General features: G+C 51.2%; 2 protein-coding genes across 3 annotated transcripts; both read left to right on the forward strand.

Moving 5' to 3' along the window:
• Positions 1–3969: 3969 nt before the first annotated feature.
• SF3A3 (splicing factor 3a subunit 3) lies at positions 3970–11968 on the forward strand. The gene is made up of 17 exons (XM_081871624.1): positions 3970–4156; positions 4265–4312; positions 4971–5023; positions 5279–5384; positions 6603–6675; positions 6922–7013; positions 7314–7396; positions 7736–7874; positions 8056–8124; positions 8499–8566; positions 9086–9193; positions 9420–9489; positions 9592–9756; positions 9869–9979; positions 10318–10408; positions 10781–10836; positions 11711–11968. Exons 1-17 carry the CDS (start codon positions 4061–4063, stop codon positions 11786–11788), a joined length of 1506 nt encoding a protein of 501 aa, XP_081727750.1. The 5' UTR covers positions 3970–4060; the 3' UTR covers positions 11789–11968.
• A 145-nt stretch (positions 11969–12113) lies between these two features.
• On the forward strand, positions 12114–22878 carry LOC309347256 (uncharacterized protein). 2 transcript variants are annotated; one of them, XM_081871626.1, is made up of 9 exons: positions 12114–14378; positions 17982–18053; positions 18580–18639; positions 18895–18962; positions 19326–19424; positions 19895–20060; positions 20335–20399; positions 20914–21009; positions 21520–22878. In XM_081871626.1, the coding sequence occupies exons 2-9, from the start codon at positions 18014–18016 to the stop codon at positions 21769–21771; spliced, it is 846 nt and encodes a 281-aa protein (XP_081727752.1). In that variant the 5' UTR covers positions 12114–14378; positions 17982–18013; the 3' UTR covers positions 21772–22878. The 2 variants fall into 2 exon arrangements, with proteins under 2 accessions (XP_081727752.1, XP_081727751.1); XM_081871625.1 differs by lacking the exons at positions 12114–14378; positions 17982–18053 and having other exon boundaries at positions 18365–18962.
• The last annotated feature ends 325 nt before the right edge of the window (positions 22879–23203 follow it).

Genomic DNA, 23203 nt, shown 5'->3' on the forward strand with positions numbered 1-23203 from the left:
TTTACAAAACAAACAAAAAACCGTGAAAGATTTAGCAACCCCCAATCCTCGTTGCTTCGATTCAAGTTGGAACTAGAGTCTCTGCAACTCCGCTTCCATTTTTCCAAAAGGGCTCGTCCTCTTTTCAATACAAAATGACAAGAGTGTTCACAGCATCCCTAGAAACAAAGCATGGCAACCTGGGATGGTCCTGGTGATGACGCCAACACACAAGCATGAACTTACCACAATAGGGAACACACACCCCTGCCAGAGAGACCCGCCTCACAGCTGATACCTGCTACTGTCTGTCTCCACACATAGGGGGAACAGGAGGCAAGAGACAAGGATCCCACAGCCCTTCTGGGCCAAGGGCTCAAGACCCACTCAGGGAAGCAAAGTCTTTTGACAAGGAGCCAATGGGAGGGACAGGAGACCCTACAACAGCTGCTGTAGCATGCCTCCTGTTGGGCACTTGTCTGGGGAGCTGGGGACGGAGATGGAGCCTCTGCCCCCTACTCACCTTTGGCATATCTTGGGGGGGGGGACCTCTAGTCAGGGGCAAAAGAGAAAGATCAAGGCCACAATACCAGCAGCTCCACAGGGCAGGTTCCTAACAGCCACAGCAGCACACAGGAGTCAGGCACTGAAGGAGGCTTTTGCTACTCCACCCCTTGCCCCACTGCCTTAACTCCTGATTATGAAGGGCTGGCACCCTGGAGAGGTAGAAGAGCTCGTGTTTGTCATGCAGGGGTCACAGGTCCCCATGCAGGATATGACCCCACACCAGGACACCCACCCTTCATTCATATGTACCTAAGCGCATCAGGTGAGCATTGATTAGACCAACCTTCTGGCTCCTGTATTTAGCCCCCCACTCTCCCCCCACCCTATGACCACTTTCTCTTCTGCCCTATTGGCCAGCCCTGCCCTGCTGGGCAGCATCTCAGCATGACTCTTCATTGCTGCCCACAAGTGATTTGAGAAGCCTGCAGGGAACCTGAGAGGGGAGAACAGGAAGTAACCTATAGAATTTAAAGGACTGGGGTACAGACCCATTACACCCACACATTTGAATATCACCATGGTGCATCTGCAGCAGCACAACTGGACACCTTCATCTGCCCCAGCTGCAACAAAACATGTCTCTTCCACATCCATCTCTGCAGCCACAGCCTCTGGGCAAATTAAGGTGGATGGTTGTGGTTTCACCTGCATTGTGTTTTGCAATTCACCCAGCCACCCTGGAAGAAAACTTGGGTTTTTTAAATGAAGTTTTTAAAGGGGAGGAGAATGGGTCAAGAGATGGGGCCGTGGGGGTGGGGCGTTGCCCCCTAACAGTGCCTGAGCCCTTCAGACTCCAATCCCTCTCTATCATGCCCTATCAACAAATATGCAAGTTCACAGCCTTTATTGAGCAGCATCCAGGATGGAGGTGATTCTGAGCAGCAAAGACACAGGAATGAAGTTGCTGAGCCCCAATCAGGAATCCCAGGAGAGCATCTGAGCCTGGGGCAGTGGATTAATGTGTTCCCGCTACAAACAATACTAGGAATGTCTTAACATGTTGCCTTAACTGTCATGGCGCTTGCCAAGGACAGAGCAAAGAGGTAAACCCCATGCAGGAGCATCTCAGCCACTTCTGCGGGTAATGGGGTGAACCTCCCTGCTGGATAAGCAGAAGGGAGGAATTTCAACTGGAGCACACAGTTCCTGAGCCAGCATACTGTTAAATGTGTGTGAAGTGGGAGAGAAGGGAGATTGTGCCACCTGGGTACAATGCTGTGATCATGACTTAGCCTCTCCCACTCCCACCCCAAGCTAGGAGGGGAGGGGAGATGGCAGTGACTGTGTGTGTACCCACACACCCTGTCCTCTTGCAAATTACGGGGGTGGGGGAGTGATCCTTGAAAGGTGTGTTTGGCCAGTCACTCTCATGGCTGGGCAGCATCATCCTGGAGGAGAAACTCTCTTAAGAATATTAGGGGGATGGGCAAGGGAAGGACTACACCACGTGAAAAATGAACATAATATTTTAACTGCAGTTCATTTATTTTCAGCTTTGTATTCTTGTTATAAAAAGTGTGCCCGTAACCTAGGTTTAAGGTGCCATTCAGCTCCTAGCTTTCTTATCTCAGTTTCTAACACTGTTACTCATATGTAGCAAAGGGAGGGGACAAGAGTAGGTTGTTGGTTTGCTGCAGACAGCACCTTGTTTCAGCAGGAAGTTGGTGAGAGTTATGATTGGGAGTGACTGTGCTTTTTATCATTATAGTGATGGGTGGTTTGGCCTCCATTGTGAAGAGAAGAGAGCTTATGCAAAGAGAATTCCCGTGGAAAGTCTAGGAGCCTCTGAGCCCTCAACAGTGATCTTCCAGCTAGTCCCCCACCATAATATTAATGAAATGTTCAGAAGGCTTTTTTTTTGTAGGGTTTGGATCCCTTTTGAATTTAATAATTAATATTGTACAAATTTACGGCCTGCCTTCACTCAACAACTTTGTTCCCCCCCCCCCCAAAAAAGTTTTTGTGTCCCTATTTATGGGACACAATTTATGTGTCAACCCTATTTATAACTTCCAGGACAAACAAGTGTGGGAATGTGCCCTGGCCCCCCTGAGCCCCCTCTCCATAAACACCCCTGCAGCCCCTAGCAAACTTGTCAGAACATTACCAGGTGGGGGAAGGGACCAATTTGCCATTTTGTGGAGTACAGGGTGGCGGCAGAGAATGAGCCAGTTCAGCTTCACAGTCAAAATGCCCCCTGCTGCTTTCACACTCATTGAAGAAATATGGGTGAGCAATAAGTGCCCAGGAATGGGGCACTTATATGCAGCTCTCAGACTAAAATTAAAATTAAAAAATGTTCCTTGCTATAAGGTAGGGGTGGCCAACTCCTAAGAGACTGTGATCTACTCACAAAGTTAAAAACTTGCAGTGACCTACCCCCTTTTTGGGGGTTCAGGTCAAAGTTTTTTTAGGGAGGGGGAAAGCCCCTTTTTGGTGGTCGCAAGGCAGTAATGTTGAGCTTTTTTTTAGGGGAGACAAAGTTGTTTAGCTTCTTTGGGGGGTGCCAGTGATCTACCGCAGATGTCTAGTGATCTACCAGTAGATCACGATCTACCTGTTGGACGTGCCTGCTATAAGGCAAGCATCTGACATTTACAAGTTATGAGGAAGAAAAGGCACTGCTACTGTGGCACAAAGTTGGAGGGCAACTTTGGGCGATCACGAGTTCTGTATTGCTCGCGCGCATCCCCGTCCTCCGCCAGGGGTTGCTACATCGATGGACAGGGCAGCTTCGCCCCACTGCTGGGGATGGGGAAAGTCATGAACCTCCCACTGAAGGCAATAGCCGAATCCAAGACGCTACTTCCCTCCGTGCTCCACCAAGCCCAGGACGGGGCACAGCTTGATTTGAGGCACACCCCATCCCCACCTCATCCCACCTGCTGCAAGGGAAGGTCCTCCGGCAGGGTGTCCCTGAAAGGCTCCTGGCCCGTTGGGCGCCAGCAATCGCCACGCAGCAAGTAGGGGAGTGGGGTACCCCCACAAAGAGCTTCCTGTCTCATCACTTAATCAGGCGCCCCCAAAACACACACACACACACACACACACACACACACACGTGTCTCCTTTATCACGTCTGGCCCAACGGGGGCTTCTTCCGGGGCCAGCAGGAGCCGAAACAGCCATCTCTTTAAAAATAAAAACAATGGGCGACTCTCTAACCCAAACCCCACGAGACATTCGCGTGTCGGAATGGTCACAAAACTGGGCACGATCCTCTTCCCTTCACCCCCGGCTCTGCAAGGGTTAATGTCGCTCGCGGATGAAGGGGCGGTGCGAGGGTTCGTCCCCCACCCTCGCCAACCCCGAGCAGCCCCATCCGCCTCTGCACATCCCGCGCCGACCCCCATAGTGTTTCCGCCGGAACTCTCCTGCGCCGGGGAAGGAACTGCGAGGGACCGCTGGAAGAGTGGCTTCCGGTTTTGAGGGTTCGCCACTTCCGGTCCCGCCGAGCGGGACTCGAGTCGTAATATCGGCCTCCTCCTCCGCTGCTGCCGCTGCCGCCGCCGCCATGGAGACCATCCTGGAGCAGCAGCGCCGCTACCACGAGGAGCGCGAGCGGCTGATGGACGTCATGGTCAAGGAGATGCTCACGCGGAAGTCCACGGTGAGGAGGGGGAAGGGGAGGCTGGGGGCGCCGGCCCCGCATCGCCCCACACCCGCGATTGACCCGCTCCCCCCTCATCCCTCTTTGTCTCTCTCTCCCTCTAAGCAGCTTCGAGACCAGATCAACTCGGACCACCGCACGCGGGCCATGCAGGATGTGAGTAGGCCGGGCCTTGTCTTGTGGGGAGGGGGGCTTTACCTTACTGTTTATTCATATGCCGCCTTTCAACTAAGAAGGCTCCCAAGGCGGCTGCCCAGAATAAACGGGTATATACAAATGCAAGAAAGCAAGTCCAAAACAACGCAAATGCAAATGATAACATATCTGAAGGATTCCAGCAGGATTGAAAACTGAACATATCCACACTCCTGCCAAAAAGGCAAAGAGCATTCCCTAAAACAAACCTTAAGAAGAGATAAGAATGCTTAAGTCATCATCTTTGCCTTATAAGGGTTCCAGGTGGGGCTGGGAGGGGACAAGGCAGGTGAGAAAGCTGGTGCCTCTTGATGGTCCCAGCAGACTCTCCCCTGTAGCAAATGATTGGCATTTGACATTGGTTACATTGGCATAGGTGGCACTAAGAAAGCTTGGAAAGCAAGTAGGAGGCATAATTCAGTGACACAAGATGCAGGAGCAGTAAGTGCCTCAAGACAACCAGAGAGGCAGAAGGGACAGCTGATGGTGCAAGGTGGGCAGGGAGCTCTGCTGCCATTTTACCATAAAGCCCAGCCCCTTCAAACTTGGGGAGCCACCTCCTGCTGCCACCAGAGCTGTTATGGCTGACTCGTGGGCCCTGTCCCTCTTTTCCTTCCAGAGATACATGGAGGTGAGCGGCAACTTGAGAGACTTGTACGACGACAAAGACGGGTAAGAAGGGTCTTGTTACCTGGCAGTTACTTTGAGGAGGGGGCAGCAGACTTTGAGCTGGCAGGACCTGGTGGGGGCCTCCAGTTGAATGGATACTGGAAGGGAGGGGGAACACTTAAAATCCAGAAAGCATGCACTGCTGTTGTCCTTGTTCCATGTGCAGCACCAATCAGGCCAGAGCCCTCATTTCTTTCCCCTTCTGCAAGCAATCCTGCTAGCCGATCTGAAAAGGCTTCCTCCTCCTGTTTTCTATAGGTTGCGGAAGGAAGAACTCAGTGCCATTTCAGGGCCCAATGAGTTTGCTGAGTTCTACAATCGTTTGAAGCAGATTAAAGAGTTCCATCGGAAACACCCAAATGAGGTGAGGTTGTGTGTGTAATGAATCCTCAAGGAGTAGCACCACTGACTAGTTGCCCTACTTGGTCTGAAGACCCTGGGATTTCATGGTTGCTTCTGGTATTGCTAAAGTGACTTGACTGTCTGTGACTGTCTTGACTGCCTATATGCTATATTTTCTAGTTTGAACTTTGCTTCCTGTATGCATCTTTCCATACTAGAAGCAATCTCCACTACCTCTTTTCATGCTGTCCTTTTATGCACCAAATACACATTGTTTTTCTTCCCAAAACCTTTAGGCAGTTGTTCAACTTCTCTCCTTGTCTGCCTCCCAAAATTTGGTAGTGCAGTGGTTCCCAAACTTTTTCATTCTAATTCCCCCTTGGTTCCATAAATTCACCTCCAGTGCCTCCTTACCTTACAAAAAGCATTATTCAGAATAGTGGTTTGCACAACTCACTAAAGAAGATAATAACAATAAAATGCAAAACAGTAACAGTTAATTGCACACTTATTCAAAAGCCAATTAAACTATTTATCTTAATTAATTCAACAGAATTGATGAACTTGATCCAGTAATACTTGCTTTTCAAAGTCTGATGGTTATTTAGCAAGATTATTAATTACCACATTTAGTATCTACTTTACTATTCAGTAAACTCTTAATGTGATGGACAGACTTAATAAAGTGAAATCCATTTCCCAATGTCTGGTTTAAAGTCACTTTGCAGGAGCCTTAAGTCTCCATGCTTTGTAAGAGTTGATTTCTTTGCTTGGAGAGAAGTTGGATGACTACACCAAAATCACATTCCACCAAATATGATGTTGGAAATGCAACAAGAACCATTGTCAATAGTGCAGGATATCAATCAGAAATTGCCTCAAAATTGATAAGAGTAAAAGAAATAAGCAGTAAGAAGTGAAGAAAGTGTTTCATTCTAGGCTCTATCCTGGTCAATCATAAATAAGCGGAAAACATGCTTGTAGAAGCACATCTGCAGCAGCCCCTAAGTAACCCCACCCCACCCCAGGAGGCGATACCACCCACTTGGGGAACCACTGTTGTAATATGTCTGTTCCCTTAATCTTCTGTTGTCTCTTTGCAAACATTTCTTTCCTTCATGTCTTGTCTAACTATTAGCATAAGGTCTAATGTATTTTGGATCAGGTATCACTGCATTTATTACCTGTTCATTATCTGGCCTGTTAATCCTAAACACCTGTAGTAATCTGTCCCTTGTAGATTTGTGTGCCGATGTCGGTGGAGTTTGAGGAGCTCTTGAAGGCCCGGGAGAATCCCAGTGAAGAGGCTCAGAGTAAGTTTTAAATCTAACCTGTCTGGCATAACCCCTTGCTTGGCCTCCTATTCTGATGCCCATTACACTTTCCAGATAGTTGGAACAAATGGGCAGAGGACCTATTGCTGCAAGATTGCTACTTGCTTGTCTTCATCTGCACTGTAGCCAAGCTAGAGGAAATGCTCTTTGTTCTTGGCCTGGGGATTCAGTTCTCTTCCTCATTATGCCAGTTCTGAGTTGTCTGTCTCTATTTGTTTTCTGCAGACCTTGTGGAGTTCACTGATGAAGAAGGATATGGCCGCTACTTGGACCTGCATGACTGTTATCTCAAGTACATTAACCTCAAGTCCTCAGAGGTGAGATTTCCAACCAGGTTGTCTAGGATTTGGAAGCAACAGGTGTTCAAGCACTAATTCTTAATAGCTTCAGAAATATTTAATAACCAGGGAGACAGTTCTGGGAAGAGCAAAATGGAGGCAGGTGGTCCCAGCTGAACCAACATAGTTGGCCTTTCTGTCTCCCTCTTCTGCCTAATGGAATGCAGTTAAGGGGGTGAGCGGCAGGGAGTAGGGATTATCTAGGAAACGATTCAGTGCCTGCATTGGGATCTTGCATGAAGTCACAGTTAATTATCTCTTTTTCCCTGTCCTCTGCAGAAATTGGATTATATCACATACCTGTCCACTTTTGACCAGCTTTTTGACATTCCTAAGGAGAGGAAAAATGCTGAATACAGGAGGTGAGAACTCAGAACTTTTGGGGGGGGGCGGGGAGAGAACAGACATTAAACTCTTCCAAAGCCTCTAATGTATCTTTATCAGTCTGGACTATTTTTTTGTGTTCTGCTCCTAAGGTTATTAAAGCCATTCAAGTTGTTTTATGCCCCCCAAAATCCATTGTGACCAGATTTTCTCTGTCACCCACGTGGGCTTAGTAACAAGCCGAAAGAACCATAAACCTTGTTTGGCATCTTTCTGTGTAGGATCTCTGTTGGCGGGCTCCTTGCAGTGGGGTGAGGAGCATTGTTTGAGTATGAGGCTGTCACCTCATCCCTCTCTTCCCTTGATGATTGATACAGGTATCTGGAGATGCTCCTAGAATACCTGCAGGATTATACAGACCGAGTGAAGCCATTGCTGGACCAGAACGAGCTGTTTGGCAAAATCCAGGCAGAATTTGAGAAGAAGTGGGAGAACGGCACTTTCCCTGGTTGGCCGGTGAGCAGTGCCCAGGATGGGGTGGGAGCTGGAGGTTTGGCAAGATCATGGTCTCATGGAGCAGGTCTCTGCTGACAGCCTCCTTGAACCACCTTAGGAGCTCTAAGTAATTGGCCACCAAAGCTTTGGACTGTGTTTTGGGGGATCTTGAGCCACTAACCCTCTTGTTGTCTCTTGGCAGAAAGAGACCAGCAGCGCCCTCACCCATGCTGGGGCCCACCTGGACCTGTCAGCCTTTTCTTCCTGGGAGGTTTGTTTGCCTTTTTGAGCCTGTCTTGTTGGTGCTGGGAAGGGAGCAGGAGGGGAAGGGCTGCTGCTCAGAGGCAGAACACCTACTTTGCATGCAGAAGGTGCCAAGTTTGATCCCCAGTGACATCTCTGTTTAGGGCTGAAACCTTGAGGAACCATTGCTGCTAGTAAGTGTAGACGATACTGAGCTAGATGGACCAGTGGTCGGCCTCTGTATAAGGCAGCTTCTGAGCTTTCCAGAACAGTTGTTGCTGCCGCCTTTGCTCTCTGTGCTGTGCGGGGACTTTGGCCAGGCTCCTGCTACCCATTGCCCAGCTAGACGAGGGAAAGGAGATGGTTAACTTACACCTCTGTGCATTTGTGCTTCTCCCACAGGAATTGGCCTCCCTTGGACTGGACAGGCTGAAATCTGCACTGCTGGCTTTGGGTCTGAAATGTGGTGGGTAAGTAAAGGATTTGTTTAGAGCTGGCTGTGGGGGAGGGTGTTGTTGCTACTGGACCCCATGTATGACACCCAATGAAATTAAAAGAAAATACTTCTTCATGCAGCACAGAGTTAAACTAAGGAACTTGCTTCCATAGGAGGCAGTGATTGCCACCAACATAGGTGGCTTTAAAATAGGGTTAGATAAATTCACGGAGGAGAGGACACTTGATGGCTACTAGCCCTGATGGCTATGCTCTGTTTCCACAGTTGGAGGCAGTGATGCTTCTGAGTACCCTTTGCTGGAAACCACAGGAAAGGAGAGTGCTCTTATACTCAATTCCTGCCTGTGATCTTCATACTGGGGCATCTGGTTGACCACTGTGAGAAAAGGGTGTTGAACTTGATGGGCCACAGGCCGGATCCAGCAGGCTCTTATGTTCTTATGTGAGAGGTCTGGTTTTTTGGATGAGCTCTGGGTTTGTCCAGATCTGGAGATACAAGCACATAATGCATTTCTTCTCTTCCTCCTCTCTAGGACGCTAGAGGAACGTGCTCAGAGGCTGTTCAGCACCAAGGGCAAGTCTCTGGAGGCCCTTGACCCTTCTCTCTTTGCCAAGAACCCAAAGACAAAGGGGAGCAAGCGGTGAGGCCCATGGCTGGGGTGAAGTTGAACATGTCCTGCTCAGATCACCTTCCTGCAGAGGGGCAGCTCCTTCCTTCCTTCCTTCCTTCCTTCTCTGTCAGTGGCTGGGTGGGAGAGATGCTGTCCTTGGCCTTAGCTTTGACTAGCAACCTGAGCTGTGCGACCCATGTGGGTCCTCCTGGGGTGTGTGTATCATTATCCCTTCATCAAGCCGTTTCCTTGACAGGGACACTGAGAGGAACAAGGACTTGGCTTTCCTGGAGGCTCAGATCTACGAGCACGTGGAGATTCTTGGGGTAAGCTCTGTCTCCCATCCTTCTCCCTAGCCATTGGGGTTCTGTTGTGGGTCAGTAGGCCTCCTACTGTACTCACTGGCTCTCTTTCCCACCCCCTTGTAGGAGCAGCGGCAGCTGACTCATGAAAATGTGCAGCGCAAGCAGGCACGGACTGGTGAGGAACGCGAAGAGGAGGAGGAGGAACAGATCAGCGAGAGTGAGAGTGAAGACGAAGAGAACGAAATCATCTACAACCCCAAGAACTTGCCCCTTGGGTGGGATGGCAAAGTAAGCCCAGCTCATTTTGGGGCTCGCAGCACACCCCAGGGGATGGGAGGAAGCGACTGCTTTGTGTGCTCACTCTCTCTCTCTCCCTCCCCCCCACCTCCTTGCCTTCCAGCCCATCCCTTATTGGCTGTATAAGCTCCACGGCCTGAACATCAACTACAATTGTGAGATCTGTGGGAACTACACCTACCGTGGGCCCAAAGCTTTCCAACGACATTTTGCGGTAGGACACTGGAAAGTGCCACAATATTTATTTGGGGGGGGGTGTGTTTGATTGGGCCTCAAAACAAATTATCAGTTTGCATAAGGTTCAGGGCTCTTGCTAGGCAGCAGCCCTCGAATCTTAACACTTGCAGAGCCCCCACTGTGCAATGGGGAGGGGGACCCTTCCCAACTGGCTGCTTTTTAGCTTAGCCTTCTATTTGAGACCCAGGTTGTGTGGCAGTTCTGCATGGAGGGCAGTGGCACAGGCCAGCCTCTTCTCTGCCCTCCTTCCCCCCTCCCTCTGGAGCACTTTGGCTCCGTCATGGCCAAGCCTTGATGCTCCTCTATGTTCCATAGGAATGGCGCCATGCCCATGGAATGCGATGCCTGGGAATCCCCAACACAGCTCACTTTGCCAACGTCACACAGATTGAAGATGCTGTTTCATGTAAGTGGCCACAAGTTGCCTTCCTGGCCCTGGGTTTGCCTGTGGCTGCCAGTTTCACATTGTGGGGGGTGGGGGCCATCCTGTCAGAGTGATGGACCTGCTCTGTCAGCTACTGGCTTGTTCTGTGATTTGTTTACCTCTTTGCTGTTGTGCCAGGATCAGCAGAGTGACTGGGTGGGTGGAGCTTCTCAGAGGGGCAACTCATGGTGTGGCAGGAGCCTGATCCTTTACCCCTGGTTGGGCAGGGGTGCACAGCTTCTGGTGCTTCCCCAAGCAGAGTAGCAGCTATCCCTCCACCTGGGCATCTTGGGTTGTGACTGGGAGCTAGCAGTTGACAGTCGCCTCTGACAGTTTGTGCATGTGTGTTTACAGTGTGGGCAAAGCTGAAGCAACAGAAGGCTTCGGAGAGGTGGCAGCCGGACACAGAAGTAAGCTGGGTTGGGACATCCCTTGCAGTTGTCTGTTCGGAATGGGACTGGGAGGACCAGGCCGGGGGTTAGTGGTGTGTGTGCCTTCAGCTCTGGTCACCATGCCAAATTCTACCGAGGTCCCCAATGTTTAGCAAAGGGAATGCAAAGGCTGGTGCTGGCTAGCAAAGCCCACTGAAGTCAAGGGGGATAAGAACTATTGGTTGTTACTAGTCATGTGACCAGGGGAAATGTCCCAGGGTGGAGAGGAGTTCCTCCCATGTCTAGATTGGCTGTTTCCTCCATAACTGTCCACCCTATTTCCCCTCCTACACAGGCATCTGTTGTGTGTCCCTGCCCCACTCCCAGCATGTAGTTAACTAGCTGGGGGGTTTCATTGGTCTAAACATGTTTCAGTGCATTGGTTTTCTCCCTTGGCTACTGATTCCTCCCTTTTGTGTTTGGGTGAGGCTGTTTCAGCCACATAAGCAACAGCACTCGGGGCTGAATGTCAGAAACAGGGCATGACAGCTCAGTGGAGCCTCCATATTCAGATGCATCATAGAGGGGTGCTGGAATGCTCTCTGTTGTTCTCCTGCCTTGCTTCAGGGCTTCCCAGAAGCACCTGATTGGCCAAAGGAGGCTGGACTAGATTGGCTCCTCAGAGAGTCTCAGCAGAGGCAGTGCATCCCACTTTGCCGCTTGAGGCCGATGCCGCTCCACTTCTCCCCCAGCGGCAGGGCTGGCAGGGTGCCTGCAGAGGCTTCTGTTGCCTGTGGCAGCAGCTTCTGGGTTTCAGCGCTTTGCTGTCTCCATGGTGGGGGAGACCTTCGCCTTAGGGCCCGGGTACTGCTTTCCTGGTTTTCCCCACACTTGGGCTTCTCTGTCAACCTAGGAGGAATACGAGGATTCCAGTGGGAACGTGGTCAACAAGAAGACCTACGAAGATCTGAAGCGCCAAGGCCTGCTGTGATCAGAGGAGACGTTGGCTCGACGCACCCCACCCCAGACCTCCCATGTTGCGTGTGTGCCTGTTCTTCCCTCCTCCATGGGAGCGGGTGCTTCAAGGACACTTACAGCTCACAGGGTGATGATTCCTGTAACAATTTTTTCATAAAAAATAAACCTTAGTTTTAAAGGCAGAAGGAATGGGCACCTGGTGTGGTCTTCAGCTTTATTTGATAGACATGTTCAGGCTTCCAGCTTCTTTCACACGTAATGCATCCTTGTTCACTAGAAGTGGAACACAAGGCACAGATTCAGTCCCTCACTGAGAACTAAGCCAGAGTTGAACTTTCGCTTCCCAAAGATACAGAAAATACTCCCTCAGAAGCTGGTGGACTCTTTCATTGGATATATTTAAGAAGAGATTGGATCGCCATCTGCCAGGGATTATTTAGCTGCGATTCCTGCATTGCAGGGGTTGAACTCAAGCCTTTGGGGTCCCTTCCAACTCCACTAGTCTATGATTTTAGGGTTGTTCCTTTGTACCTCCTTGTAGTTCACTAGGCCCGTTTCTGTTTCAGTTGAGCGGGGAGGAAAAGAAGAAAGTGCCTTTGTTTGCAGCTACTCAAGGCCTGGCTGTGACAGGCAATTGTGTTCACTAGGTTTCCCCAAACCCACCCGCTTCTTCAGCAGCTGCTGGTAAATATCCTGCTACTGCTTCCAGCTCCTGGGTCCTAATGCCTACAGGCACCTTTCCCTCTGAGCAGAATGCTTCTCTTAAGGGCCATTTGCTCTGGAATACAGCTATTGTGGCTCTGAGGCAGGGAGTTGCTGGGTGGAAAGGACAGGCATGCCCTTGCAGGTCTCACATGTGTATGGGGCAAGGGGGTTGCAATCTAGTTGGAAAAGGAAGTAAAACCATCCAAAGTTGCTACAGTGTTGGTGGCGGCAGCTGCTGCTCTGGCAAGCCACAAGGGAAGAGCATAACGACCCACCACATGTAACATCTGTATCTTCTGAAGTCTCTGTTTGGGGAAGGACCACACCTCAATTCTAGAGCATCTCCCTTGCAAGCGATGATCCCAGGTTCAGTTTCCTGCAGCATCTTCCGGTTGTGTTGGAAGAGACTCCCACCTGAAATCCTGGAGAGCTGCTGCCAGTCAGTGCAGACAGTACTGAGCTAGATGGACTAATGGTCTTGATTCAGTATAAGGCAGCTTTCTGCGTTTCTCTTCTCCCTGGGTTTAGTTCCTCTTTTTCTTGTTATTTCTCTGCTGCTACCCAAGGACCCCAGAGACCTGCTGGGAACAGAGAGTGTGGCTAATTACCCTAATTGGGATGGATTTGTTGCTGTAATTGCCTGAGGAAGGCGAGGCCCTGATGGGCACCTGGGGGTGGCTGCAGCCTGATTGGAAGTGGGAAAAGGGCAAATTGGCTGAGCTGTGTTCTTGGGTGCCCTGGTTGGGGGAGATTTGGGGTGTTCTGCCATGGGGAGCGGGGGGGCTAAGTTCAGAACCTATTCCATCTCACTTGAGGAACAACCCTAGACTTGTAATGGAACAGCAGCATTTATATACAGTCACACAGACTCCCTTTCTTGATAAACTGTATTGGCAGCATTTAGACACACACCCAGACTCTTCTTTGAGAAACTCCCTCCCGACCCTCCCCAAAGTGGCCACTACACTTTGGCTGGCAAGGACTTCATTTCTGCCAAGTTTCTGCAATGCATCGCCCAGGTGAGGAGGTCTCTAGGAAAGGGTGGGGTGTAGGTTTTGCCTCCTAGCTGTGGCTTTCAGCAAGGCAGCTGCTCCATCCTCAAAGCTGGCAGTCTCTCCCTGCTTCCATCCCAAAGATGCCTTCCCTGGCCATTTCTCTCAGAACAATATAAAATCCTCCTATTGACTCTTCCAAGCTTTTTAAAAAAAGAAAGGGTAGCCCCCTCTCCCCAGGGGTAGTATGAGGGTGGTGGTCCCAAGTACTGCAGGTCTCCTGCCCCTTCACTCCACCCCATCCTTTTCGTTTTGTTGCATTGCTGGTGAGACCCCCCCCCCATCACCCACCACCTTAATTTATCTCTGTACACCTACACCAGTCTATGCCAATCAGTATTGTGGACCTGCCCCCCAAGTAGTACCCCTCTCCACAGCAGCCTAACCTTTTGTCCCATTGCAAGATGTTTCGTAGGTGGAGAGGAACTTCCAGCTGTTGAGCGGCACATGCCGGTCTTTCTGATACCAGAGGTCTGCCTGAAAAGCTTGAATTGTCAGATCCTTATTGTAAACAGCATACAGTCTTTGTTGGGGGGAAGGATGGAACTCCTTTCCCCATCTTTTATGAGGATTATCTTAAGTGCTCTGATGCCTTTACTCAAAGACTCCCTGAAGCCAGCCTTGGTGACTGTGCCTCATCCCGCCATGTGTTCTGGGCCCCATGTGGGGAGAGCAACCCTCGGTTGCCCAGAGCATCATGGAAGCAAACCCCTCCTTTCTCCCACCACTCCACTCTATCTGCTGGTTGGTGCCATCTCTGCCTGGGCGGGGAGGAGGGCTCCCCAAGGGGCACCTCTTCTGCCAGCACAGGAGGAAGACATTGCTCAGACAGGCTTCTAGGGCGAGGTAAGTGAGCGCAGCTGGTGGGTTCCTTTGGGGGACTAACTAAGGAAAGCGGGAGGGGGGGTGCATGCTTGAGAGTGTGTATGTATGAGAGACCTGCCTGCTACAGAGGGGACTGGTCCTCTAAATGTATTGAGTTGGGCTTCTGAATGAGACAATCCATCCCTGGATGAAGCAGAGTTGGTTCCTCAACCTGCATCCTTAGCGTACGATGGGATCCTGAACGAGCAGTGATCAGGTGGGGTGGAGGCCCTCTGAAAGAAAAGACATTCCCCAAACCGTACCAAGCTCCAGCTCCTTAGCTGGAAGGATGGTCTGTGGATTATACATTTTTCTGGATTAGAACTTGAATGCTTTGGTTCCTGAGGACTCCCCTGAATTTGCAGCGCTTCCTTGAGGTTCTAAGAGGGTTGAAACCAAGCAAAGGAACAGAGCATCGTGGCATGAGCTTTGGTGTTCAGTTCCTTTCTGGCAGACCTGTTTTGGGAAAGTGAATGGGCTGCACTTCATCATCCAAACTGGTATCTTTCTCAGATATGCAGTGCCTTTAGGGAAGAGCCCAGACCCTGCTTTTTCAACTAATGGCTCAGCTGGTCCCCCAAGCTTCCAAAGTGGTTGTCAAGAGTGGTGGGGATGACCCAGGGCTGAGATGATGAGGTTTTTTGCTGACTGTTGAGTGTAGGTTGGCTGGCCGGAGGTGCTGGTAGGATATAGGCTTCTGTTCTTGAGGGTTTCAGTCTTTGATGCCTGTCTACAGCTTTCCCATTTTTCCTCTGGGGCTCAACCAAACACAGGGTTGCTGGGCCAACGGCACATGTCATTAGCGAGGAGCCCTGGGCCTCTGGGCGTGTCATTTTCCAGTCTCCATGGCAGCCACTGCTTGGGGACCTGCAGGGGTTCCTGGAACTCAGCCCACAGCCTTCATAGGTCTTTGTACTTGTTGCTGCAAGTGCTCTTACCCCTTTGACCGCTTCACCAGCAGCTGCTTTAATGGCCTTAACGAAGCACCACAAGAGATCAAGGCCTTGGAGAGTTATCAGGCTAAAGGCTAAGCAGATTTGACCAGGGAATGAGACACAGAGCAGCCAAATGCTCAGTGTGAGAGCCGTTGTTGCTGGTGGGAACAGATAATAGAATCATAGAATTGTAAAGTTGAAAGGGACCTCAAGGGTCATCTCATCCAACCTCCTGCAATGCGGGAATGTAGGAATCTTTTGAAGGATGTTGACTGGTGGTCAGTCTTCTTGGTGGCACAAGTCAAGGTCCCACAGTGGATCAGTGAAGCTTCCGATGGTATGGACTCCTTGAATTTAGCCTGCGCAATCCTGCCAATATGCCCAGCGCAGATAATGGGGGTGCCCTAGAGATGAGGCAGGGGCAACTTCTGGTTACAGGAATGTGCTCCCTGGAGGAGGCTTGCCCATGGCTGACTCTGTTGTGTTTTCTGCACCGATCAGAGACATTCTCATTCTGCCTTTGACTTACTGCTTGTTAGATTTTTCTATGTTCCTGCATTAAGTATGTATTCTGTCCTGCTGGTTTTTCTCCCCCCCCCCTCTATTTTTCTTGGGGTTTCCTTGTTAAATCCTTTGTATTTGTTGCTAAGCCCCCTGAGAATAGTTACACTATTAACTGTTTTAATGACTTGCTTTAATTAAGAAGACATTGCAAGATTTCCCAAGGAGGAGGTGGGGGGGGGGCGTGATACAACACTGCAGGGAAAGGCTATACCAGCAACAACCCATAATGGCACTTCCTGTCCTCTTGTAATTTGGATAAAGCTTCACATGGAATAAGATGCATGAGACTAATTGTAGAAGACACAAGAGAATCATAGAATGAGAACTATGTAGAGTTGGAAGGACCTCAAGGGTCACCTAATCCAACCCCCAGCAATAGATAAAGTGATCCAGAGCTGAAGCTGCTCACCCCCCCCCCCCCCATCCATCAGTTTGCAATCAAAAGCAGCCAGACTTTCCCCAAGACTTGCTCAGTGTTAGGTTTTGCTGAGTCTCTGAACAAAGAAAGCTTGGCAGTTACTAAAAATGCACCTCAATGTGCACAACTTGATGCTCCAAATTGGCACTTACTTTCTTTTGTCAAGAAAGCTCCTTAGGTTGAGGTAACTATGCCTTTTCCTTTAAAACATAGCAAAACTACATAAGAAGAGCCTGCTGGATTAGGCCAATGGCCCATCTAGTCCAGCAGTTTTCATTTTGTGAGGAGAGATTGTCATCTCGTCACCGCCATTTATTAGACTTGCCTGCCGCAAAGGTTAGTTCAGGCACCAGGAACTGCCCTACACTATCTGCCGTGAAGAGAGCTGCAAATAATTCATTCAGGTTCTCTGCAGCTCCTATGACTCCTGCGGTGTATCCCCCCACTGTCAACTCTCATCTTGTCCCCGCTTCATCTCTAGCACACTGCCAACTAAACATTCACCATGTCACTCTACCAGAAAGTGACACTCCACCCATCTGTACACTGGCTCCCTGTCTGCTCCAAATCCAGGATGCACCCCCCTGCAGAGCCTGGCATGGCCTTATTCCTTTGCTGCTCTCATAGCTAAAGGCCTCTCTGCCTGTGACCTTTCCACAGCCTTCAGCCATCCCAAGGTGGTCTCCCTCCAGCAGCTCCTCTTGCATGCCTAGAGCTGCCTCCCAGGATGCCTGCCTGCAAAACCCCATCCCTGGCTTTCTGCAATGAAGCCCAAGACCATGCAGCCAAAACGGAGGCATATCCAGCTTGCTTGCTCTCCTCTTTGTGGTCATATTTAAGACTGGAAGCTCATCAAGGGAAGGTGCTACCCTCCTGTAAAAGCATCAGGCACACAGATGACACCACACAGAAATAATGGGGAAGGGGGACGATCTTCCATGCGGGTCTTCTCCTTTTGCTGGGTTTGTTTAGCACTTCATGGTTCAAAATTGGCAGCATCTGTTCCAGGAGGTGCTGCAGGGCTGGGATCTAGCAACAGCCTGAGGCAGTGAAGCTGTTGTGAGGGACGGGGAACAGCAGCCTGTGCATAATCACTCTCATAGAGAAAGACCCAGCTGACTTTCCCCAGGAAGGCCGGGGTAATGTCTTCTGTTCAGACTCCCTCCAGTGGATGTTACAGTACTTGGGGCAGCTCAAGTTCTGTCCTTGCAGACTGTGACCAGATCCAGATGCTCTGCACTGGGGCGAACCAGCTGGCTCCAACTATACTGGCCAGGTGGAGAAAATGGCTTGGCAGTCCAGAGCATCTCCTTCTGCCTTTTCTCCTTGAGTGAGCCACTTTTCAAGGGTCCACTGGCAACCGCCTTTCTGACTATTGTGGGCACAGCTGATGCCCTGATCAGATTCCTAGCCAGTGATTGCACAGCCTCATTACCTGGATGAGAAGAACAAAACAGAGGAATGTGCAAAGGGCCCTGCTTCATTCGACCCATTGCTCCTAGTGAACCGAGATAGGTCCTGCCAAGACCCTGTATAGGATCCTTTCTACAGCTTTGTCTTGAGTTTAGGGGTTGCTTGCATTGCCTCCTTGTGCTTGGGGTGTGCGTGCTGAGAAATCTGAGAAACGCATACATACTGTATGTTCCTTCCCTGTTGCCCACTCTGCAGGGTCCTACAGGATTAGATCCCCTTGTCTCGAGATGGCATGTCCCAACAACCACCGGATTCTCCCAGCCCAGGGTAAGAGGCTTCATTGTGGTGGAATTTCTGGCAGAGGTGACAGCCTGACATGTGACTTGCTCCTTGGCGAAGGTGACATTTGGAAGACACAGAGTGTCTCCTGAGCAAGTCAGAGGAACCAGGGTAGTATTGGGGAGTGGCTGTTTGTTGGATTTCTGCTTGCCCAACCATCTGGTAAAAGAACAAGAGCCCCACCCTAAAGAACTGACGGAGGAAGAGGGGGCAGGGGGGAGTGCACCGCCCCCGGCACCACGATCCTGGTGGGGTGCCATCGTGGCTGCCCCTCCCATGCTGGCTGCCCCCCTGGACATGTGCCAGCCATGCCCCCGCCTGCTCTCCACCCCTGGTGCCGGAGCATGAAGCTCCGCCACTGCCCTAAAGAACAGTGGTCTGCAATGGGATCCATCAGTGACTTGATGGGACATTGTCTATGGTCCCCTACAGTGAGCTGTGGGTGACAGAGGTGCCTTTTCTCTCTCCCTTTCAAGAAACAAACAAACATGGTCTTTCTTTTTTCCATCTGCAGGCATCTTTCTCCTCTGGGTTGTTCTGCACTTCAGCACTTGGAACTCTTGTATACTGGCAGGTGAGAGGGCTGGCTGGCTGGCTATGTGCTGGGAAGGGGAAGGTTTTGTGTAGGGCACAGCTCCTGGGGCACAGGTTGAGGAAGAGGCGGATCCTTGGAACTTCCTGCCACTTTCCTATATGCAGCTCCTGAAACATAAGCATGGCTTCAGTTGCAGTCAAGGCTTCTGCTCCACTCAGGAAACCATTAGCTGGAGCAGAGACTTCCTTGGCTTGCACACCAAGGGATTTACTAACCTCTTGCTTCCTCTTTCAGAGCCTGGGCCCATTTCAGGAGCACCCCTCGTCCCCAGCAGCTCAGCGAACAGCACAGGCATGATGAACGTAAGAAACTGACCCAGCATGACGCTGCTGTATGTGGGGTGTGTGTGTTGGGCATTTCCCAGTTGGAGGTGATGGAATGGGACTGTGTGGGTGGGGGGCAGGCATGGAGTGTCTGCTCCTGGCTGGCTGCAGCCCTTTGGTGAGAAGGGACGTCCTGCCGATGGAAGTATTCATTGGGCAGGTTTGTATGTGAGAGAGATGAACCAGGAAATGATTCAATTGGGAGGCCCAAGTGGAGGTGGCAGGTTAGGTCCAGGTTGCAGGTGAGAGGTGCTACTAGGGCAGAGGATGCTTGGCCTGGGGAGGCCAAGGCAGCTGTCTAGTTTTCTTGCCATGAAGGTTCAGCTCCATCTCCCTCTGCAGCTCACATGCCAGAGCTTCCAGTGTTCCGGGGAGCGATGCTACCATGACGAAGCTCATGGGAACAACACAGAGACCTGCCACAACGCAACACACTGCGAGGTAGGGAGCCAAGAGGTGTTGCCTATTTGAGCGGGGTTGTTTTAAACAGTTTTAAAGTGTTATATGTCAATTTGTAGTTTGTCTTTGTATTTTTTGGGTTTTATAAAGTTGATTAATACTCTATAGCCTTTTAAAATGTGTTTGGGAGGTATTGTTCTGATGTTTTTGTTTTAACTATTGACTTGTGTTTTTACTTTGTATTTTTATCCTGTGAACCACCATAAGATCTTGAAGGGTGGTACAGTATATAAACCAATAATAATAATAAAATAAAGCCCCCCCCCAAAGAGGCTGCAAAGGACTGTGGGTGGCCTTGGCCTCCATCCTGGACTGTGTCCTTACAAGTGTGGGGGGGTGTCAGCTAAGGTGGGGCTGTGGGGTCCAGCCACTCCTGCTTCTCTACATGGATCATAATGCAGCGATGGTCAGTTGTCAGCCTTGTCCTGCTAACCCTTTGGTGGGTCTTGCAGCTCTTCCGCCTCAACACTACCAGCTACACAGCCCGGTGCAGCAGTGAGTGTGGGGGAATCAACGGCACCGACATGTGCATGCAGAACGGCACCATCAGAATGAACTTGTGTTCGATGGAGTGCTGTAGCTCCCCAAACTGCCTGCTCCTCAACGCTACAGCCTACGGTAAGCTCCCCCAATGGGAGGCCTCTTAGGATGCTCTGCTTGGCAGGATTCCCTCTCCCTGGGGAGGCTGAGCTGACCTATGGGGCTTCTGGGCTGCCAAGCAGAGAGGCCTTTCTTGGCTCTGGGGACTCAGTCCCTGGAGCAGCTGAAGGGCAGGATTTCAGCCTGCAGCCAGCCTCTCTCCGACCTGCCAGTCTGGCATGACAGCTTCTCCCATCGGTCAAGAGGTCCTGGGGGCCTCAGCCAGCTCCTCCATCTCTCATGTCTGTTCTAGGTGACCTGCCACCCACCACCACGCCAGCGCCCACCACTACCACCACCAAAGCACCTCCCAAAAATGTAGGTGTCACTTCATGTTCTGGCAGGGATGGCTTGTTTGCTGGCGGGGCAAGTGGGCAGGTGGCATCCTCAGAGTGGGTGGGTGGATGAGTGGGAAATGGGATCCTGGTTCTTTTCCTATGTCCTCCCTCCTGCCCAACACCCGGGCTGCACACCCACCCACCCCACAACACATTGGATCAATCATTCAATTGATGAGCTGTTAAGCAGAGGGGGAAATCCCTGGGAGCAGGAAAGAAGTTGGGCCCACCTCCTCCCAGAAGAGTATGGGCTTTTTTGTGTGGTTTGTCTGCCTTGCCTGCCTCTCCTTCCTTCCTGACAGCCATGGATGGCTCCAGGCCATCCAGTCCAACCTGCAGAGATGTGTGACTGTCTGAACCCAACTTGACAAATGCCTGCGTCCTTCTGAACAGTCCTGATTTGTCTGGGGATTTGGCTGAATCCAGTGCACAGCCCTGGTGTCCACAATTCAATGGCCTGCCTCTCTTTCCTCCCTCGCTCCCTCCCTCTGTAGGGGAAAGTGTGCTCAAGCTTCACCTGCCACGGAGAAGGATGCTACAAGGGACAGAAGCACGCGGCCAGCTGCATCGTGGGCTTTGATTTTTGCGAGGTACCGTTCCTGAAATGATAACACCCCCTCCAAACGCCCAAGCTCTTGTTCTGCCCTCTGAATGAAGCCCTTCCACAGGGCAGGGTCCTGAAGTGTTGCTGCAGTGCCTTAGGATGCAGCTGCAGCCTTGTAAGCTCCTTACAAACCAGCAGGAGCTGCGTGCCTCAAGAGAGCAGCAGGTACCACAAGGCAAAGTGGAAGGGGGTGGGCAGTGGCCAAATGTACACCCTGATGGCTGTCGTGAGGATTCTGAAATGAGAATAGTTAGCTAAATGGGTGCTGGAGCATCCAATGGAAGTCTGCTTTTTAGGACGAGAGATCTGAAGTCTGAAGAAGAAAGGGGGAAGCCTGCCAAATCCCCATCGGCAGCCCCGAGTGCCAGCTGCCCTCTGCAGGCACCCTGCTTGATCCTGGGCCCCCACACAGCACCAACGCCTGAAACAGCAGCCAAGCTGGTTCCTGTGTCTGCTACTTGTGTGGGCCAACACCTGCTCCTTTCTCTCCTTCCAGATGAAGAAAACCGGCCCCCACTTTGTGGCTGGATGCAGCAAAGTCTGCAAAACGGCTGGCCCACCCTGCTCCGCGGGGTCCAAGGTGCCCTGCTACCAGGAGTGCTGCCCAGCGATGCCCAAGACCAGCTGCCTGAAGCTGGATGGCAAAGTGCACTTCAATGGAGCCAAGCAAGTGGTAGCCCTCACTCCCCTGCTCCAGCTGCTGGCGTGTGCAGCCATCCTCAGCCTGAACTATGCTCTACTGTTCTAAGCTGGGCATAACTGAAGCTGAGCTGGCCTGTTCGGGTCCTTAGGTGGTGGCAAAAAAGCAACTCTCCCTTCTCTCTCTCTCTCTCTCTCTCTCTCTCTCTCTCTCTCTCTGCCTTGGGGAATCCACTTGGTTTGGGCCTTTCTCACAAGGCATCCAACAAATGCCTTCCTCCCTTCCCTCCTTTTTCTTCCAGGGCCAAGTGATTTATGAACCTTTGGGCTGTGTGAGCTTGCGATAAAGGGTGATATATAAATCAAATAAATAATAATAATAATAATTTAGCTCAGACCTACATAATCAAGAGTCACTTTCCTTCCCTCTGCCCTGGTCTGAAAGATGGCAGATCTGAGCTGGAGCCAGCAGGTCACAAGCCTGATCCTGGGGGCAAGTGACAGAAGCGACAGGAATTCTCTTTTGGATTAAATAAGGGAGGATCTCCTATTTATCCAGGAGCAGCTATTTAACTGTTTTGAGACCGTTTCATGTTTGCAGAAAGCTGAAGGTTGCCTTCTGTTATTTGACAGAATCCCAAGGGCTGTACAGAAAGCCTCTAATCAGGGTAGGGAGGTGAAGGAAAGGGGGAGAGCCCCCCCACCTTCTTCTTTAAACTAGAGTGACCCTGCTCTCTCCTGGCTTCCTGCTAGCTGGCTCTGTGAACCCCCTTCTGGCTCTGCAGGGGTGATGGGCCAAGGGAGAACTTGGGGGGGAGTTTGCTTATTCCCCTTAAAGTTCCTTGCTGCTATGGCTGATCTTAGCTGCTGCCTTAAATGAGGGACCCACTTTCTCGCTGGGCTGCCTGTCGTTCTCCACCCACCGCCCCACTCCTAGTATCAGAAATGTTTCTCTTGCCTAAAAATTGCAAATAAATCTATTTAACTAGATGAGCAGTGTGTGTGTGTTTAAAGTCCACGTCTCTGCCTTGGGCCTGCACCGTGTCTCCTCCACAGAGGCAGAAAAACCACCCAAGGTTTTGCAATCACTACAACAGGTAACTGCCAAGATCAGCGGCAGATCAATGAGGTCTGGCCCTGGGCGCCTCCTTGCTTTTCGGAGGTCGCTTGCCGTCCTGGGCCTTCTCAGGCGGCCACACTATGTACTGAGGGTCGGGGGGGGGGCTGCACCTTCCAGGGGGAGCTGGCAGCATCATTTTAGGGAAGTGGCAAGCTGCGCTGCCTTGCTCAACTGCCTTGCTCAACTGGGTGTCTAGCTTCGGCGAGTCTGTCGAGCAAGAAAAGGGTTTGCAGCCCGGGCAGTAGCCGCTCCGTGGGGGGGAAGGCCGGTGGCAGGAGCCCGGAGCCGCCCTTCCTGCGCCTCGTCGGGGCCTGTGAGCGCCCATGCGTCGGCGGCCTCCTCCTCTCGCCTTCCTGCGCCCGCCCGGGAGGCTGGAGCTGCCAAGGCAGCCGCGGCCAGGCCAGAGGCGGGACCCGTCTTC

This window comes from Podarcis erhardii, assembly GCF_964252035.2.
Source record: "Podarcis erhardii genome assembly, chromosome: 7".
Taxonomy (NCBI): domain Eukaryota; kingdom Metazoa; phylum Chordata; class Lepidosauria; order Squamata; family Lacertidae; genus Podarcis; species Podarcis erhardii.

Bases quoted from the DNA above. Each gene is read 5' to 3' on its own strand.
- LOC309347256 (XM_081871625.1), top strand. From the start codon at position 18,759: ATGCAGCTCCTGAAACATAAGCATGGCTTCAGTTGCAGTCAAGGCTTC. The intron at 18,963-19,325 runs GTAAGAAACTGA...CTCCCTCTGCAG, and splicing joins ACAGCACAGGCATGATGAAC to CTCACATGCCAGAGCTTCCA. The intron at 20,061-20,334 runs GTAAGCTCCCCC...TGTCTGTTCTAG, and splicing joins CCTCAACGCTACAGCCTACG to GTGACCTGCCACCCACCACC.
- SF3A3 (XM_081871624.1), top strand. From the start codon at position 4,061: ATGGAGACCATCCTGGAGCAGCAGCGCCGCTACCACGAGGAGCGCGAG. The intron at 8,125-8,498 runs GTTTGTTTGCCT...CTTCTCCCACAG, and splicing joins CAGCCTTTTCTTCCTGGGAG to GAATTGGCCTCCCTTGGACT. The intron at 9,757-9,868 runs GTAAGCCCAGCT...CTTGCCTTCCAG, and splicing joins CCCTTGGGTGGGATGGCAAA to CCCATCCCTTATTGGCTGTA.